This window comes from Balaenoptera borealis (genome assembly GCF_965194805.1).
Source record: "Balaenoptera borealis genome assembly, chromosome: 2".
In the NCBI taxonomy this organism is placed as follows: Eukaryota; Metazoa; Chordata; class Mammalia; order Artiodactyla; family Balaenopteridae; genus Balaenoptera; species Balaenoptera borealis.
Window position 1 is genome coordinate 102,251,603 of NC_138867.1, and position 20,391 is coordinate 102,271,993.

General features: G+C 35.3%; 1 protein-coding gene and 1 long non-coding RNA gene across 3 annotated transcripts in view; one reads left to right on the forward strand and one right to left on the reverse strand.

Annotated features, from left to right (window-relative positions):
• LOC309623452 overlaps nucleotides 1–1,053 on the reverse strand; it is a 28,038-nt gene extending 26,985 nt beyond the window's left edge. The window contains exons 1-2 of the long non-coding RNA XR_014241392.1: nucleotides 939–1,053; nucleotides 341–486 (exon numbers count right to left, since the gene is read on the reverse strand). This is a non-coding gene — a long non-coding RNA (uncharacterized lncRNA). The remainder of the gene's footprint in view (nucleotides 1–340; nucleotides 487–938) is intronic.
• Nucleotides 1,054–1,109: 56 nt separating this feature from the next.
• The window catches only part of SRFBP1 (serum response factor binding protein 1), a 60,455-nt gene continuing 41,173 nt past the window's right edge, over nucleotides 1,110–20,391 (forward strand). Inside the window, exons 1-3 of one of the 2 annotated variants that reach the window (XM_082380392.1) lie at nucleotides 1,110–1,315; nucleotides 11,636–11,724; nucleotides 12,806–12,878. In XM_082380392.1, coding sequence (XP_082236518.1) covers nucleotides 1,280–1,315; nucleotides 11,636–11,724; nucleotides 12,806–12,878 — 198 coding nt within the window. In that variant the 5' untranslated portion in view covers nucleotides 1,110–1,279. The remainder of the gene's footprint in view (nucleotides 1,316–11,635; nucleotides 11,725–12,805; nucleotides 12,879–20,391) is intronic. The other variant, XM_082380391.1, reaches the window with a different exon arrangement.

Consider the following 20,391-nt stretch of genomic DNA (forward strand, 5'->3'; position numbering starts at 1 on the left):
GTTTATCTGTGAATTTGAGTTTTGTAAGTGAAACCCAGTGGGACAATGAAACATATGTCAAGGGCTTAGTCTCAGGTCAAGTGTGGTCTTCCCTGCCACATACTTCCATTTGGGTTCTCTGGCTTCCTACTTCCCTGTCTCTGCCCAGCAACTACTGCCATCTTGGTCCAGTACAGGCACTCCTCCCTGAGTCCTCAAGCATGGGTCCCAGGCACCTGTGAAGTTGTGCACTAACCCCATGGCATCCCTGTGCTTGAGGGAGCATCACATTAAATACCAAATAGAAAGCACATGACAGGTCAAAAGACACCACGGAAGAAAAGAAGAAACTTTTTCCTACTTTTTGAATGGGGGGGGTCCGGCATTTTCATTTTGCACTGGGCCCCTTAAATTATGTAACCAGGCTTGGAATCCTGTAGCAGTGGTCGGCTCCAGCTGGGCAACTCTTGACAAGACACTTGGCTCCTCGAAAGTTCGTTTCCAAACCTGTAAAATAAGAATAATATTTCCTATCTCATTGGATTTGACTATTTTGGAGATAATTCACGCAAAGGGTTTGTCCCAGCACTTGACCCAATTTAAAGCTTTATACTACCAGGTGTTAACTATTAATATGTTATTTAACTCCGACCCAGTCCCTCATGTGTCCTCTACACGCAGCCTAATACTTCAAAACAGCCAATCTCACAGGCAGCATGAAATGTGCATCCTGGTTTTGCTTTATAAGTTCATTAGACCTTACAGTGTGCAGAAAAATATGTCCATGCTTGAGCTATAAAGTGAGGCTGGTAAAAAAGCTGAATCTAACAGATGTGTTTGTTAGAAGCGCAAAAATCTTCACAAACGCTAGATAAAAATTCGGAGCAAAATTGGTCGCTCAAGTGATCATTTCATAAAGGCTTTCACCCCCATTGAGACACGAAAAACAAGGTCCTTACACAGCTGGACCCACTCTGCGAACGAATATAAGAAAATCAGCAACTTGAAAAACTTCTAAACAAGGCAACGGCTTCTGGAGCGCCCTCTTTGCCACCGGCCCCTGCCTGGTTTCCATAGGAACGCGCAAATCAGACGGGGAGCACTCCACGCAGGAAGTTGTTCTCCGTCACTTCCGTCCTTCACCTCAGAGTAGGTGTACCTTTTACTCGCGCTTCGGCTGAAGCAGTCGGCGGATGAATTTTGGGCCAACGAGGCCGCCGTTGGAGGGGCGTGGCAACGCACCAGCGTTCTGGCCGATGCAGTTCACGTGCGGGCAGCAGGGGATCTTCTTGGAGCTACAATGGCCCAGCCGGGGACTTTGAACCTCAATAACGAGGTGAGCACCGAGTTCTAGAAACCTGTGGGACTGACCTTTAGGGCCCTCAGAACAGCTCTGCTGCGTCTTTTTGAAGGGCCTGGGCGAGGCGGGAGTCAGGCGAGTTTTCCGGAACTCCGAGACTGACAACCGTAACTCCCCACCCCCACCTTCTCACCGCCTTGTTTCTAGGTGAAGCGTCTCTGGCCCTCAGTCCTCGTGAGTTTTTATTTGTGGTACTTTGGGAAGATCATTTAATCTCTTTATTCAGTGTCCATCTGTAAAACGAAGCTCGTGATAGTACCTTCCCCAACAAGGCTAGAGTGAGAATTAAATTAACTGGAGTATGTAGTGTTTGCACAGTGCCTGACAGTAAACTCTCAGTATATATTTCCTGCCTTTTGTTGACTGCAGAAAATGAAAGGGAGAGATTGAGAGCTGTAGCTTTTCCTAGGAAATTGTTCATCTTGAATGAGACCGTATCATTTATAAGGATGTACGCTCGCTCAGTACCTCATTTCTTCTTTCAGCTACTGTCCTATTTCTCTGCTTCCATTTACAGCAAAACTTTAATACTTGCTGTCCACAAGTTTTCATCTCTCCTTCTCTCTTAAATCCAGTCTCATCAGACGTTTGCCCTCATCACCTCCACAATTACGTGTCACCAGGTTACCATTTCTGTCATTAGCCCCTTTCTAGTTTCTATATCTATTCAAGGAAGTCGTAGTCATCAATGACTTAAAGTAAGCTGGAAAAGCGGGGATCAAATGAGGACCTCACAGCTACAGCAAAGGAAATTATTCGCCGTTTTTATTCGGTGGATATATGAGTCTTTTGTGAGCAAGCCACTGTTCATATTACACAGTTCTGTAAGCAACCTGTAGTTAGGTAGGAAAGGGCAAGCAACATCCATCAATGATACAGGATAATGCTCATCACAGAAAAAAGTTACGTAGTGCAGAAAAGTTTCCAAAGAGGGCAAGATGAAATGAGTGATACTTGTTCTTGGTCTTTAAGGGTCCTACACAGGATTGCATTCAGGAATTCAATGATGGAGAAAGAAGGTGTTCTAACCAGAGGGACCAGTATAAGGGAGGAAAGAATGGGAGTGGGAAGCCCCTTGGATTGTATAGGAGTAGATAACTCTCTACTGATGAGAACTTGTGAGATAAAGTAGGAAATAAAACTGAAATGTATTATTGCCTTACTACCAGGTTAGTAAGTCTGGATTTCACTTGACAGTGGAGAACGGGGTATATTGAAGAGAACTCTTCAAGGTGTTTATATTGATAAACATATGTTAAGCTTGTGCTAGTTACAGAAAGCATTCGGTGTGTTTTTTTTTCCGTTAGATTCCCTAGGAGGTATAAAAGATCTTAATCAGAGTGATGTCCTTGGAAATTCACTGGAAATACTAGTGAACTTCCTGTTCAATTTCGAAATTACTGTGAAAGGAGTGGTGACGGTTATTTACCCCACTCTTCACTTAAGGCTCTTTCTTTTTCCACTTAGTTTCCAGGCCTCTTCAAAACAGTTAAAATTTGACCTTTAGGAAGTCTTCACTAATTCACCTCAGTCTGGGCTAGGTGTCTATTCTTTATGCCACCAGGATGCTTTCTACTCTGAAAACACTTGTTTACCTGTTTCTCTCTTTTGGTGTGTATGTCTGTCACCTGCAACATATGTGGTCTGTAACTGTTTGCTGGATGATTGAATGAACTTATCCAATTAGGAAGTTTATACATCCCACACTGAAGTAAACCTTACATGTTCTAATATGAAAGTAGGAAAAGACAGAAGAAAGTGGAGATGGTGGAAGAAAAGTGTTATAATTTAAAATTAATGGGAGAAACACTACTAAGGGGAAAACATTTGTTTACATAAAATTTGAAAAACAAAGGGGGAAAAACGGGACAACCAATTAGAAAAAAAAATACAGCAAATATGACAGATAAATGGCTAATGTCATTGCTATAAAATAGCTCATGGAACTTAAGAAAAGTCATCTCATAGAAAATTGGTAAAAGAAATGAATTAAAACTTCTTCATGGAAGAAATATATATGAAAAAGAGTTTAAATTCACTGTTATCTCATATCTTTCCATTACTTTTCCATCATCACCCCTATCTTAGTCCAAGTTATATCTCCCAGCAGAACTGCTATCCTAGCCTCCCAACTACTTTGACTTGTTTTCTCATCTCATCTCTCTAGTATAGCTGGAGTGCTCTCTTCAAAACAAATCTAATCATGTGTTTCCTTGCTTAGAACTGATTTGGTGGCTTCCTGTTGCTTTTGGTCAAGACCAATCTACACAAAGCCAGTCTCCACTGTTATACCACTACCCTCACTGCCCTCAGGCTGTGTACTTCAGCCACACTGGCTTTCCTCCACTATCTAGCATAGCCTTCTACAGATCTTTTGCACTTGCTGTTCCTTTTACCCACAGCTCCTTTTCCTCTCAGTACATTTTATACTTCTACTTAGTCACTTTCTCAGGGAAATGCTTCTTGACTTTTATTTACTCCTTTTGTAAGCTTTTGTAGCACTATTTACTTCTTTTTAGCATGTGTAAGAATTGCTTAATGTGTGGGGCATGTGAATGTGAGAGAGAGATTTCTTATGCCCTCAGCCTGACTAAATTTTCGCTCACCATCATATCCTCAGTGCCTGTCTGTTAAATGAGTAACTTGAGGCATCATTTTTATGATCCTTAATAACTTAAATTAGGTCTCCTTAACTGAGATTCAGGAATGAATTTCAGGGATCGTATAACTGCCTGAAATTATGTGTAATTTGTTGTATTTAGCCTGTCTCTGGGGGAGGGGGAAATATTTCATAGGTTTTATCACATTTGCAAAAACTTGTAAATCTCTGGTATTAGCTTTGGAATATTGGTACTCATATCTGTGATTAATTTGATTGGAATCCTTTTTCCATAATTTTTAATTATAGTCTTTTCTTTTAAAAAGTTATGTGGCCAGCTAATTTACAGTATATTTAATTTCCCAAAATGTCTTTTGTGAAAATAAAAGCCAACTTGCAGACACAACTATTATATTATGCTAACTTTCAGTGTCTTCAGCTCTAATTCTATTTTTTTCAATAATTTTCCAGGGCTAAAGGCTGACATTTATAAAACACTTCCTGGCTCTAGGTTCTTAAAATACATGTATTCTTCTGAAATAATGTAAAATTCTACCTTTACTTTTTTTTAAAATAAAGTATTACTTTTTACTTTATCTTATGATTATTTATTGCATATTTTATCTTCACAAGCACTCATGTGGACTTTGAAGAGAGAATATTTAATTGATTTATTATAGCAGCTTCCCTAATCTTTAACATAGTACCTTGTGTATAATAAGTACCATATACTTGCTGGGCATACAAAAGTATGGCTAACTCAACTTGAATCACCTAATGTTCAGATGAGGGGGAGAAATCTGCTAAATGAAGACTTTTTTCTCCCTTTCCATTAGAACCAGAGAAGGGATGTACAATTGAAAACAACAGTAAGCGTTTAGTGAGTAAAGAATTTGCAGAACTAGAGCTGGGTTTCCTCCAGTCATTTGTTTCTTTAGGCAGCAGTGATATATAAAATCAGAATTAGGAGGTGAAACATTCTGACCTGGTACTCTAATTCCACAGTAGGGCCAAAGGCTACTGTATGAAACTTACATTATTTTATTCTTGATAGCAAATTATTAAGAAGCTCATTAGAAAATTGCTTTCCATGTCCTGCAAGATAGTAAAGGTAGAAACTAAAATGCCAGAGAACAAAATGATTTGCCTTTACTTATTTGTAAAAGATAAGAATGTCAAGAATTGTGTTTGTATGTGCTTCTGAAGTTTCAAAGCTCCAGTTTCATAATCAAATATGTGATATTTTTAATAATTCTTTACTGAAATAGTAAACTAGGGTCCATCCTTAAGAAGAGAACCATTTTCTGTTTGGTTGTTAAACAATTCTGGGAAGTTTTGCTAGGTGGCAGCATATGCTCAAGTTGTAGATAATCACCAAGCACTCTAGAATTTTAAAATTGTTGCTCATCAGAAATAAAAAGTATAATTCAGTAGTAAATTATCATCCAAATGGCCAAATTAGAAGTCCTCTGTATAAAGCTGTAATTAATATTGTTAACTATACAGTAGTTCAAACATATGGAAAATGATGTAACAAATGTCCTTATAATCTATTTTCTATATTTAGCAAGTGTCAATATTTTGCCATATTGTAATGCTTAATTCCACCCATCTTCTTTTCCACCTTAGAAGTATTACTCATTCAGTGTGTTTTCTCAAATGTATTTTTTATAATTTTCATAACATGTACCCATATTCATACCCAGGGTATAGTATTGTGTTGTGTATTTTTACATTTTGCATGTGTGGTGTCATACTGTATAAATGCAGTATCATACGTATCATTCTAAAAGTTACTTTTTTCACCAAACAGTATTTTCAGGGTTTGTCCATAATACATGCAGATTTCCTGCATTGATCTAAAAATGGTACATTGCTTATGCTTTATTTATATACAATATTTTATCTCTTATGCAACATTTTGTAAAAATGCTGCATTGAATAGTCTTGTGCGTAGCCTTTTGCTCTAGCTGGAGGTATGTCTTCTGGACAGATTCCTAGAAGTAGAATTTTTGTTAGGTGTTACCAGAGTTTCCTCCAGGAGTATACCAATTTGTATTCCTACCAGCAGTGTATGAGAGTGCCTGTTTCCTCACAGTCTCACAAACAGAATGTGTTGTCATATTTTTTTGTATTTGCCAGTCTGACAGGTGGGTAATGAATAAGCAGAAGTTTTAATATATTCTAAGAAAAAGAGATATACTCAGATTTTCCTTAGCACTGCAGGCTTCTCTAGAGCAACTAGCTCTTAGAATAATTGTTTTCTAATAACCATGGGTTTTTGTTATAAGTTAATTCATATGTGTAGCAAAGTTAGTCCATTACCAAAAAAGGTTGGCTAATTGACTGGCTAGCAGATAGCCAACTACGAGTCATTTCAAGGTAACATTTATGTTTACTTTTGTTTGTGAACCAAAGTTTGCTCTCAGCTTTGTAGATCGGAAACTTGCTATTGTTGTCACCCCAAAAGTATTCTCAAAAAAGTATTCTCTCAAAAGCAAATTCATATCAACCATAAACTTATAAGAGACCATATAAATAACAAAGCTAGTTTATTGAGAAAAATATCTAATGCAGATACTAATGCTCACATTGTAAGACACATTCTTTTCCTGTCTACTGATCCACATCAGCTACTTGAAATACAGAACCACAAAAAGGGTTTCAGGTGCATGATTCAGTGTTGGGTTGTGATACATCTGTCCCCATAATTGAGTTATTCCAGTACAAATTGGAGTTCCCAGGTCTTTGAGCTGGGGAACCTTTCTTTGGAATCTTCTTGATTCGGACACTGCCAGCTTTTGCTCTTTGTGGTTCTTTGTGTGTTTAAGTTGACTCTTGCCCATATGTTCACATGGTCTTTTCCCAGTCAGGTATATTAGCTTTTTATTTATTTATGATTGTATTTTTGTACTGTCTACCTAAGAGTTGATCCAGGTTACATTACTGTGTTCAGATTTCACCAGGTTAACTGAGGGCATCCCTATGCCTAGGTTCTAGGCGACACCTCATTTTCAGTGCGTGTATTTTGTGTGGATGTGTGTGTCTTACCTCTTTTTCTTGTGCTCTTATAGATTATTAAATGCATTCTTTTGCAGCTTGGAAGCACTCAGCTTGGGCTTATCAGTCTTGGTAATGATGACCTACAGAGTTTTGTCCTTCAATTTTTGACTTCAAACTCTTCCCTTCCACTTCTTTTTCACTTTGTCTCTTCTCTTTTAGCACTTTTCATTATTCTGCCTGTTTTGTCCTTGCTTACTTTATTTCTCTTTCCTTCTTTTCCTCCTGAACAATATTATACTCTTTTCACATTTCTAACAATGACAGTTCTATTTGCTTTTGGTTGAAGAATTCACCAAAGCATGTTGCCCTTAAGCAGTACATTGGACTTCTGACAATACTGAGTGTTTTAGGCCTATTTGTTGACATCTGGGTTATCTGTCAACCAGCTTCATAATTCCTGGGTGACAAATGAATTGACAACCTTTTAAATCCTAACTAAAAGGCTACTGGTAGCTGTTTGTCAGTTTTACAAAAATAAATTTAAATGCTTGGAGAAAGCTAGGTGTTTGGGGCAGGCAGTGTGAGGAAAATAAAAGTAATAGTTCCATTTTTACATGAAGTGAATATACTTATTTTTTTAGTATATTAAACTTAACAAATACTGGAAAAGTTAATAAGCTAGAAAAGCATTTTTTAGCATTGGCATGAAACATTCCCTTTGCTTTTCAGAATTCCCTTATGCAGTAATGACAAACATAGTACTTCTTAAATTGGAATTTTAAAATTGGAGTCTAGCTTTCCCAAGATTGAAATGTAACTGAGGACCAGTTCTGCCCACTGCAGTTTATTAATTAAGTTTGGTTAAGAGCAGTTAGCAAATAGTATATAATCATCTCATGCACCTACAGGGAACAGCAATTAGAAATATTTGTTACTATATTTTAATGCATAATTTATTACTTGCTGTTTATTTTATGAATGACTTAACTTTCAAAAAATGTATCATAACCCCCTATTATGCTGCTTATGAAATATAGCAATTCATTTTTCCACTTAAACCTGCTCTAAATGGCTTTTGTTTATGCAAGTATGATTTTTTTTCTAAATAGATCTAACTTTGAAACAAATTTCAGAGAGGTTAACATATCTAGTGGAAATCTGATTACATTCTGTTATTATATTACTCTTTTGAAACAGTGAATGAACAAGTGAGTATTGCTCCCTTTCTGGTCATTTACTTAACAAATATTTATTGAACATGCTTATTGTATGCCATCTACCATGCTGGGTGTTAAGATGCAATGTTGAATAAAACCAGATATTTGACCTTCGTGGAATTTATAACCTAGTGGGAGAAAGACACATTAAGCATAATCAGATTAAAAGTAAAATATTAAACTTAAAATAAGGGTCATGATAATTCTAGAAGCATTTTTGACCCCTGAGGGAGGCCAGGAGACACTTTACTGAGAAATGACAGTTGGGCCAAAATCAGAAAGATAAGATGTTAAGCTAACATGGAGAGAAAGCAGTCCTATCAGAGAAAACAGCAGGTGTAAAGATGTGGTTGTAGTTGTAAGCATGGTGAGGATGGAGTAAAAGGTGGCCCATGTGGCCATTCTAAGAGCAATTGGAAACCAGTGAAGAGAGTTAAGTAAAGGTGTTACATCAGATCTAAGTGTTAAAAAATGTATTCTGATTGAGTTGTGGGTAACTGATTGGAGAAGGGCAGGAATGGATATTGAGAAAACAGTTGCCAGTAACTCAGCCAAGAGAGCCAAGAAGTCAAGATAGAAGAAAAATGGTACAATTTGAGAGGTAATTAGGAGATAAAATTATCAGGACTTGATAATAGATTCATTGTGAGGGATTTAGAAAAGAAAGCTACCTATAATGAGCCTAGGTTTATAACTGAAAGGATTGTTCTATTCCCTTAAATATGAAACACCAAAAAAGGGATCCAGTTGGGAGTGAAGAACATGGGTTCAGGTGTGAGTTGGAGGTGGTTTTAAGCATACTTGAAATGTCAAGTAGGCAGTTACACATTTAGGTCTGGAGCTAAAGTGGAGAGCTCATGTGAAGGTAGGAATTTTCGAGTCATCTTTGTTTAGGTAGCAAATTAAAACTGTATACACACATAAGATCACTTAGGGCTAAAAAGTATATCTTGAAAAGAAGAGCTGGCCTAATCAGTTGAAGACTGATTAGAGGTGGATGTGCCTTCACAGAAGACCAAAGTGAAGTAGCTAGAGAGAAAGCAGGAAAGCCAGGATAGTATTCTGTTACGGAAACCAAAGGGAGAGTATTTCAAGAAGGAGAAAGTGTTCAGCAGTATCAAATGCTGCTGAGATTTCAAGCAAAATGAAGTCTGAAAAATTCTTGTTGGATTCAGGGAATTTTAGACATCATTGGTGACTTCTAGAAATCATTGTGACAGCTTTTAGTAGACTGATGAGAACGGAAATTAAACTGGAATTATGTGGCATGCAGATAAGGAGATGGTGAGTTTGAACATCTCTAAAAGCTTGACTCTGGGGCAGTTGAAGAGAGAGGGTGCTCCTAGTGAACTTTGTAGTGAGATGTTTTGTTTGTCTTTTCTTTAATGAAAATGACTCAAACATGATTAAAGATTAGTGGAAAACATCCATTTAAGAGATTGACAATGCTAGAATAAATGGATAGTTTGTAGTAAGGGTTATAGGAAGGCAGAAGAGGATGGGATCCAAAATACAGTTGAAAGATTAACCTCAGAAAAGTTCAGGGATATTTCTTATATTGTAACTTTATTAATAGAGGAGGATGGGTGATGCAAGTAAATTTACATTCATGGTAGTAGAAAGACGATGTTTCCCATCTGATGTTTATTGTCTCCATGAAATTGAAAAAGAGAGAAGAGAAAGGTTAGATGTTTTAGGAAAGCAGACACAGATTTAAAATAGTCATTATAAAGTGAATTGACCAAAATACATATGTATAATAGGATTGCTAGGAAGTGTAAGGACCCATTTGAGGTTAGTTATGATGAATATCTAGTAGATAGAATGCCTCAAATATTCCCTGGCTCTTGGGGTACTGTGATAAAAGAACTCAGAATGTTGTTTTTATCCAGGATTCACTAGAGGGATTGCTAACCAGAGGGATGAGTTTAAGGTATTGGCAAGTGTTGATTATGTACCTAAACTGGATAAGAGAAGGAAAATTAAAAAGAAGAGGACTAATCATTTGAGACAATGTATAGGGGTCAGTGAACTAGTGGTTCCAGTAAAGTCGAAGACCATTATGGTGGGTGGGGTTGAACAAGCAAGCTGAAAGAAGTTGTGATCTCAGTGCAGAGTATTTGAATTGATGGTTTTAGAAATGGAATAGTTATGAGCAATGACTAGAACTACAGTGTGACCATGGAAGTGGGTGGCTGTGATAGAATAGATTAGGCCATTAGAAAGGAGGAAGTCAAGAAGTGAGGATATAATATTGGGGTGGGTTATTCAAGTAGACACCTACATCACCCAGAATAATGGCAAAACTTAGGGTGGAGAGAAATTGTAAGTTGGTTGCCAATATTGTCAATGATAAGGGGGTGAAAGATATTAATGAAGGGTAAGAGGTAACAGCTAAATGCAAGAGCCTTGTAAAAACAGAATGATGTTGATACTGTTATTTTGGCAAGAAGAATTTGAGGATTATGTGTGCCAAGCACTCTTGCGAGGTACAGAAAACATGTAAATATTGCAAGGCCCCTGCCCTTCAGGAGATTATAGACAAGAGAAAAAGACAGCCTCATGAGCAGTTAGTGACAGTACAGTGATAGGTGCTATCTACAGGTATAGTGGGAACTCCAAGGATGGAATGGTTATCTAACTGAAGAAGTCATTGAAGGTTTCACCGGAGTGATTATCTCTGAACTGAATTTCATGTAATTCCTGAAGTGGAGGAGGGGTGAAGGACATTACATGATGAATTATAAGATGTATGCCTCTTAACAATGATAGATAAAACATAAACTCAATAGCATCCCATTGCACTAAGTACTATTATAACATGTAGTTCTTTATCATTGGAATATTTCTGTCTCTTGGCCAATAATTCTATTTCTTTGTTCTTAGACCTCAGCATTGTTCTGTAATGGGGCGATTTAAAGTGTGTGTGTGTGTGTGCACCTGCGTGTGTGCCCTTGTATTTTTTGAGTTATGCTTGAAATAATTTATTACTGAATATAAATGAAAGGGGTGTGCTAAAAACAAGTAAAATAAAATCACTTTCATGCATTTGCTTTTGTTAATACAAATGCCCATTCAGTAAATTAAATTCCTACGATTATTGGTGAAGCTTTGTTTTAAACCACAAGGATTCAAAGATAAACATGGTGGTCTCTGATGTCAGGGAGCTCACAATTTATTATGTTCCAAGCCCAACAAGATATAAGTGTAATTTAAAATACTAGCCACTGGGAATGCTGTGATTTTTTTTTTTTTTTTAATAAGTTGTTTCTCCTAAGTCCTCAGACGCATATTTAGAATGTTGATTTCTTATTCCTTCACTGTTTATGGAAGAAGTTTGATTTCATCAAACTATGAATATAGTTAAATAAAGCTTTGATTAAAGTGGTAGACTTATTCTATCATATTAATACTCAAAATAAGGTATGTTTCTTCTTGAATTAAGAACCTCTCTAATTTTGGCTTTATTCCTTGAAGGTTGTGAAGATGAGAAAAGAAGTGAAGAGAATCCGAGTTTTGGTTATCCGAAAACTCGTCAGGAGTGTTGGCAGACTGAAGTCAAAAAAGTTAGTCATTTAAAGTAATGGTCCTATGACTAATAAAATGTCAAAAGTTGTCTTTATTCAGTATTTAGAAAGTTTGAAGGTAGGACCTAGAGGAGTAATTAAATGTCTTACTCATACAGCACTTTGTTTTATATGTAGATAGGATCTGAGTGAGATAAAATGTGCTCTGTCAGCATGTCCTTACATAGTTTGGACCATATTCAATTAAGATATATGATAAATTCTGTTTTTTCAAAACTCTTCTTGTGGCTTTTTCAAAGTGAAAATCCTTTGGGGTTACTGATGTATTTTATGTTATTAGAAGTTATTTTTTTAAGATGTTGATATAGTTTAATAAATCAAGTGATACTTTGAATCAGTTATAAAGATTTCATATCACCTTATTCCTTGAATTGATAATTAACTTGAAATCTTTAGTACCTTTTGGAAGTGTTTATCAAAACATTGTGTTCCATTTAATTTTTTTGAAAGAATAATGTTTTGTATTTTTGGTATCACTAGTATTAGAGAAAAAGTATGTTGTTTATAGTTCTTATGCTTTAAGCATGAATACTTACAAAGTCTTCAAATGTGTCTTGTTTCTGATTAATTTCTTGTTTTTTCTTTTGTAAATGTTTCATAAGATAGCCCTTCTCTCTGATATAATCGTGTATTTAACATCTTTATGTATTTATTTAATTCCAGAGAACAGTTGTCATTTAATAAAATTATATCCAACCTTGTAGCTTATGAAACTTAACTCTAGCTTTTAAAACTTACATGAAATACAATGTGCTATTAATCAATTGATTAGAAAGTATTATTTGGCTTTCCCATTAAGGAATTAGAAGGCAAACTGTCTATCAGTGGTAATAGTCATTAATATAATACCTGGACAGTGCTTATTTTTGCCAGAAGCTTGGGTTTGTTGGTGGAATTGGGGTATGTGTTGGATGGGGGAGAGGGCAGTGCAGGATAACAGAATGTTTGTTACTTAGAGATTTATTAAGCTCTTCTAAAAGAAATGGAGAGACTTTTCATTATGATACTAGTCTAAAATAAATGGTTTTTCTGGCTACATATTGTAATGTGTCTTTTGCAGGGGTACCAAAGATGCACTGTTGAAAAACCAAAGACGAGCACAACGATTGCTCGAAGAAATTCATGCCATGAAGGTAAGAAATTGTGTGGATGTGTATATATGTGTGTTTCCATGTCTCTTGTCAGCCTGCATTCTGTGTGTGTTTGGTGATACTTATTTGAATATAATTGTGAGTTTACCAAGACTTATTTGTGTGGGTCTGTTTGGTGAAGAATGTAGCACGTTTAGAAAATTGTAATATGTTTGTTTGCATTATTCTATGTTTTTTACTGAAGTTGTTAAAGTACTAGACTAATTTGAGTCAAAACTATGCCAAACTAAACTCACCTATGTTTAATAATGCTTCATACCTAAGATTTTTATTTTTACTGTAACTTCAGGCATGAAGTCTAAGTTAAGATCAAGTCTAAGTTAAGTTCATGGTGTTTGGTAATGTGGATGGTGATATTGGTGGCTGACATCATGCTTTGCCTATTGCCAACTCAATAAATTTTTGTGTGGTGGTGTCAGCATTTTATTCAGCTCTGTAGTAACTTGAAATAAAATTAGTATTGGACCAAAATGATCCGTATTTTTGTTTTTCTTCAGCCAGACTCTTCACTAGCATAATTTTTAGGTCTTCTCTCTGTTCTTACTTTGTGGAAACTTTCATTTACCAAATGACATACTATTAAATGTCTGGGAGACTGTTTTATTGCAGAACTGAAAAACAACATTTGGTACCAGCAATTACCTTAATTGCAGGGTCATTTTGCATGTATGTTTGACTATTACATTTTGGTAGAACTTCTAAGTTTTGAGATAGATAAAAGAGCAAGAGAAATCTCTAACAATATTTTAGTTGAGTTAGATTATCAAAGCTTCTCACAATTTTTTCCTTTTGAAGGATGATAAAGTGTCCTATAAGACAAAGTTATCATAGTTAATCTGAATAGAAACCGATGTAGGACATGATTCTTTGGTGTGAGGTATGGTTTTTGTGGGGGTTTTTTAAATTTGTTTTATTTTCACAGGACTGTAAAATTCATGGAATCCATTTGATATGTCATAAGTTTTAATACCCTTGTTGCCCAGTCATTCATTCAAAATACTCTGTATTTGACTCTTAATTATTATTTGTATCACTTTGTATTACACATCATTTAGACTTTTTCTTTTTTTTTCCATAAAATTCCTGTGAGAAATAAAATCTTTAGAGATTTTTGTTTTTGAGGATAACACTAAGGTAGGAAGTTATGGTTTATGCCGTTGTCTTTCACTTTCTCTTAACCAAGCTCCTTACTAAATTACATTCCTTACCTAAATTTTTCCCTGTAATTTCTTCTGAATAGTCATTTTTGTAGTCCTAAATTATTCAGAGGCTTTGAGCTACTATATAATTGCTGATTTTATTTTACCATGGAAAGGATGGCTTATATATAATAAGCCTGTGTACAGTATATCAGGAGTTTGGTAACAAAAGGTATTCATTAATTTTTAAAATACTTCCCTCCCATAACTCTCAATAATGAATTTAATTTAGTTAATTAGAAAGAAAAGTTGTCCTATTTTATCTGTATGTGAAACTTATTTTCTGTAATTCGTAAACCTCATCAGCAATAGAAAATCAGACTCAGTGATAATTAAAGTTCATAGGTTTACAAGATTACTATGTCATGATCATAGTTTTTGTTTGTTTTGTTTCTGTTTTTCCTTGTGTTTATAAAGACCACTATGGAATTGTTGCCTCATAGAAAGCTAAAATTCCTAGCCTGCTATAGTCCTGAATTCATAAAATTAATAGTATATATATTCCTTGAGTTAATGTCAGTGGTTAGCGTGGTTTAGTTTGGATACTCTGCCTTCAACTCCTTTTGTAATGGTATTTAAAAACTGGATTAAATCTAAGTATAAAAACCAGAAAAAGAGTAAGTCTATATGTTTGCTCTCCTTACATGTCAAATTTCGTTCTTCATCCATGGTTCCTTTACAAAATTGGTCTACTTTTCTAAAAGAAGCAAATACATAAAGCATTTTTTAAAATTGAAAGGTCATTTGTAATTTCTTAAGGGAGTGTTTATCGTGTACATGGGAGTATCAAAGAAATAGTCACAAAACAGAAAGCTCACAGTCTCAATTAAATTTGGTGAAAAACCTCTTCTTACTCATTTTTCCAAATGAATTTTTTCCTTGGCTCATATACCATTACATTTTTAGTCTTGTTCTTGACATACTGTCCTATACTTGCTTTATATGATAATAGGGTATTTTGTTGCAAGAGGACTTCCTTAAGAAGAAAACCTGATATATTTTTAGAAATGGGAGTTTGTTTTTTCTGGCCAAGGGGAAGAAAATGGCCTGATCTTTATGATACTATAAAATGATAGATTCCAGTTTTATAGACTGTAATGTATAAATACGAAAGAAATGTTTGCTACCTTTTCTAATAGTATTCACACTTTTAACTTTGATACTAGTATATACACTGGCTTTTGAAACAGTTCCTTTTTCTTTGGATATTAAAGTAGCTTATTGACTTTTACAGATCCCTAAGTTATTTAGCTAGAGAAGGAGATGGTAAAATTAAAGCATACAGTGAAATTAATCAAAATGTACAAGAAATCTTTTTCTCAACAATAAAGGTAATATAACTAGCTTTTATTATTTACTATGTGCCAGGCACTATACTGTATGTTTTATATTCACTATCTCATGAAATAGATATTATTACCCCTATCTTACAGAATAGGAAACTGAGGCTTAGAGAAGTTCAGCAGCTTGTTCAAAGTCAAATAATTGTTAGGTGGTGAACTAACTGTAACTAATTATAAAGCTGATACTGTTAGCCATTTCACTGTACTGCTTCATTAAGATGAGAACTTCTGAAATATATCTAGTCTCTACTCTCCTAAAGATTGGATTAAGTAATATAATAAGCATGAGACTTTCCCTCTAGGAAAAAAAAGCCCAAAGATGTGTAACAAGTTTTCAGATTCTTTAATTCCTCACAGCTAAATATACCCAGTTACCTCTTTTTTGTTTTTTTTACTTTCTCCTCTCTGAGGCCATTAATTTTCCTTATGCTGAATATTCCTATGCAATGATCATTTGTATATCCTGTGAGATCTTGCTCTGCCTGCTACCTTTTACTTCTCTATTTTAAACCTCTTTCACCTTTTGTTACATTTTTTTTTTCTGTTTTTACATGTTCTACTCTCTATTATTAAAAGCATCCTTTGAGCTTTATCAGCTGTTAGGATTGCCTTGTCTCATGCTCCATCATGGCCTGTTTCTAAGTGGTTGTCATTAGTGGATCACAGATAGGAAAATGGTGTAGATTATGATCTTTAGAAGCATTTCATAAAATAAAGTAATACATTATCAAAATAATATGATAACTACAGTTGACCCTTGAACACATGGGGTTTGGGGCTCTGACCCTCTGTACAGTTGAAAATCTGGGGAATAATTGGGTATAACTTAGTGTGGGACCTCAGTATCTGTGGTTCTGCATCTGCAGATTCAACCAACCTTGGATTGTATAGTACTATGGCATTTACTCTTGAAAAAAATCCTCGTGTATGTGGACCAATGCAGTTCAAACCCATGTTGTTCAAGGGTCGACTATATATCATATCATTTGAACTTCACAGCTCTAAAGTGGGCAAAATCTTAATTTAAAGGACATATTTAGACATGTTCTAGACTGCACACACCCCTTGGTTGCGTGTTTGTCATATATAGTCATATATTAATTCGAATTTTATGGTATTTCAGGTTATATATGCTTTTTAAAAATTTATTGAGATTTTTCTCTGTAATTTCACATACTATGATTTTGTTAAGTTTTTTCCATTATGAATGCTTAAAAAGAAATTTGCCAAAGGGTAAAAGATGCCTTATTTGTCCTGTAAGTATACTGTGTTAATTATTTGTGTCAAATTAACATTTAATTCACTTATTCTACTAAAGTAATAGTATTAATACTATTGTTATTCTGAGATTGTAATTATTTTTGATAGTTTCATCTTTTATTTGTAAGCCAATCCAAAGAATCATATCATCAAATCCGACTCATATATTAGAGATCTTACCTAGAATCCAGCTTTACTAATAGTTTCAAAGATAGATGCAATCAGAAGGCATAGGTGAACATAGGAGAGATTTAGGACTCTCCATGATTCCATAGGTCCTTCCTTTCTGCATCAGACATGTACTTTCTGGCACAGAGTAGATGAGATCTTTAAATGAGGAAGTTTAGGTATTACCTAATAGCAGCGAGCATTTAGATTTTGAAACTTACACATTCTGTACCCCAAGGTTGTGTAGCTTACATGATATTCTCCAATGTGCCATCCTTCATAAATTCATAGATTCTGGGTTAGTTTACTGTAAGCATCCTTAACAACAGGACATCCCACTGAGAGCATTCATTAGATAAGGACTTTACTCCTAACAAAAATCATTAGCATATTTACCGGGAGAACCAGTTATCAGCATATTAACAAGTAGATTAAACTCCATCACCTACTTTTCCCTGAGTTTCTTCCTTGTAAGGGACGTGAATAGATCCCAAGACAGCTGTTTTAATTCTTCCCCTCTCTGATTTATAATAGTATGCCTTTTGGCATTTTTTCCTTTTGTTTGTATTTCCCTCTAACTTTTTGGAAAATATTTCAAACCTATAGAAAAATTGTAATGTTACAGTATAATAATAATACATTGTATCACATACATGTTTGTCCCTTTACTGGTAATGGTGAGTTCCAGGCACTTGGTTTAGATGTTGTCTGCCAGATTCCTCCCTTTTAAAGGTACCTTTTTCTGTTTGCATTTGTTAAGTAATCTATGAGATGATAACTTTGAGACTATGTGAATATCCTGTGGTCTTTTCACGCAGTGACTGATGTTCCTTGGCTGAATCAGTTAACAGTTTTTTATTGTTTCTGTTTCTCTGCTGGGATTTTTTATTTCTCTGATAAGATTTTAATCCATTGAGAGGAATTTTTTTTTTTTTTAATATCATCGAGGATAGTGATAATAGCCATTTGTGCTTGTGGAGAAGAAAAGATATTTCTTTTTCTTGGTTCTTCATCTGCTGGATAATTTTGTTGGTTTTTTTGTTTTTGGCCATGCCGCGCAGCATGCGGGATCTTAATTATTCCTCAACCAGAGATCGAACCTGTGCCCCCTGCAGTGGAAACACGGAATCCTAACCACTGGACTGCCAGGGAATTCCCATATGCTAGGTAATTTTGAATTGTGCTCTGGACATTATGAAGATTAAGCAGAGATTCTGTGTTTGGTTATTTTTCTCCAGTGAGTGGTGGCTTTATCAGTTAACTTTTGGAATAGGCTTTAATTTCAAACAATGTTTCTTGGACAACACCTCTGGCCTCAGTTCAGATCTTTTGCCTTTTAGTGAGATGCTTTGAATCTGTTCCTTGGATGAGTTATTTAAGTTTAAGGATTCCTCGTGTGGTTCTTTCCCTCCTGGGTTTCCCCTGCTCTCTAAGTGGATAATGGACCCAGGCTTCACTGTTCCATATGTTCCTCAGCCACTGCTCCTGAACCATGCCGACTGCAGTTAGTCTTAGGTTGCACTCTGAAGAGATGATGTCTTAGTTGTATAGCTTCCCATCTTTACTCCTAGTTTGCTTAGACTCTACATCAGAGCCTGTCTTCTTTCATTTACTCTGCTTTACCTTCAGGTAGGTTTTTTTGTAGTGTGTCCAGGTTTCATGTTTTGCTTTATTTTGTTTTTTTGGAGGAAGGGTTAATCATATTATCTGTTAGTACCTTAGTCTATTATACCCAGAAATGGAAGTAGCGAAAGTTAAAAGTAATTGTAAATAGCTGAAAAAGAGGACTGAGCACCCACGACACTGACACTGTAAATTTAGGTCTTAGAGAGATGGAGTAAGTAAAAGAGACTGAGAAAGTGTAGGCAGACAAAGAGAACCAAGAGAGTATGGTATCTAGGAAACCAAGTGAAGAGACTATTTCAAGAGGACGGAGTGATGAACTAGGTGTTTATGTTAATATTGTTGTTCTTGTTTTCAAAATTAGCAATATTATTTTTAAAGTGTAAACTCCTTTATTAGATCATAATTATTGATGAATTTTTCAAGTTGTCGTTCTTCTGTGGTCTAGAATACTTTGCAGAACTGTGCTGATAGAATTAGAAATGGTTTTGTTCTTGCTCATGTGATCCTAAGCATGCCTTCTCTCCTTCTTCCCCTTCCCTGTCCTATTTCTTTCTGTTAAAGTATATTTAAATCTCAAAAGTCTGAAATTGTTTCCACATTCATATTTTCTTCCTTTACGTCTGAAACCTAAAAGCTGCAAACACTGTTCCAAGTATGAAAGAGGCATAATGTTTCTCTTTCTTGTTTGCTTCCCCGTACTCATTGAGCATACCCACATTATGGTCTTTTATAGCTACAAGATCAGCACTATAACCTGTAATTCTCTTTTATAAATCTGCACTTTTAATTTAGATTATTTTTCTCTAATGCATTATAGAAATCAAGTAATAAAGAATTTCTTTAAACCTTTAGGTAACTTTAAAGATCCTCAATAAAAATTTTCAACTTAGGGTAGTATGTCTAGTTTGTTGGTTTTAAAGTTAATTATCAGAAACAGAAGAATGAATAGGCTCTCCATTTTACAGCCAGCTTAGCCGGTGCTCTAAGAGCGGTTAACTTCTAATTCAGTTTTCTTGAAGGGAGAATTTTTATTGCCTCTGAAGGCAAAGCAAGATGCCCTGATTTAATATCCTCTATACTCAACTTATGACATTTGAAATGATAAACAGGAAGTCATAGTGGTGTTTTAAAAGGGCAAGGGGTCAGTATATACCACTCTCCTCACACTCATGCAACAGTGTTTAGAAACAGATCATCACATTGGAATTCTAGTTTGCTTTCCTGGCATGTGGTTTCTGCAGCTTTAAGCCAGTGTTTTGAATAGCTCATAATCCTGAAATCCTTAGCAGTGTTGCATTTTTAATGTGTAGGGGTCATGATTTTCATTGTAAGCTGTGTTGATATAAAGATGTTATATCAAGTCTATGGTGGCCTTAAAATATTTTTGTCTTTTAAATAAGAGCAGTGGTAGCAAATAAAAGTGGTATCCATTCTCTGCTTTTTAACCTTATTGCTTCTATTTGAAAACAAAGGAAAAGGTACAGGTCCTTGTTGGTAAAAGTGAAGTGCTATTACCATTTACTGAGTCATTATATACATTTAATTTTAAAATAAAAAACCGACTTTGGAATTGCTTCAGTCCAGATAAGCCTAGTTCAAAGGCTACTGAGTGTGTAAACAGGATTTAGGGGTAGGAAGGAAGGAGTATCACATGAGCCTTTTTTCCAAAATTTTTTTTTTTATTGCTTTCTGTTTTGTTTTGATTTGATTTTTTAAGTTTTGTAATTTTGGAAATTTGAACTTACAACCTTGGCAGGACATTCCTACTAACTGTGAAAGTATCCAAAGCCCTTTTCAACTATTAATTTTAAAAAATTTGGACAACTAATAGTACTATCCTAATTCCAATATGGAATAATGTGGTGATTAAGAAAAGGGGCAAATATTACAACATATTTT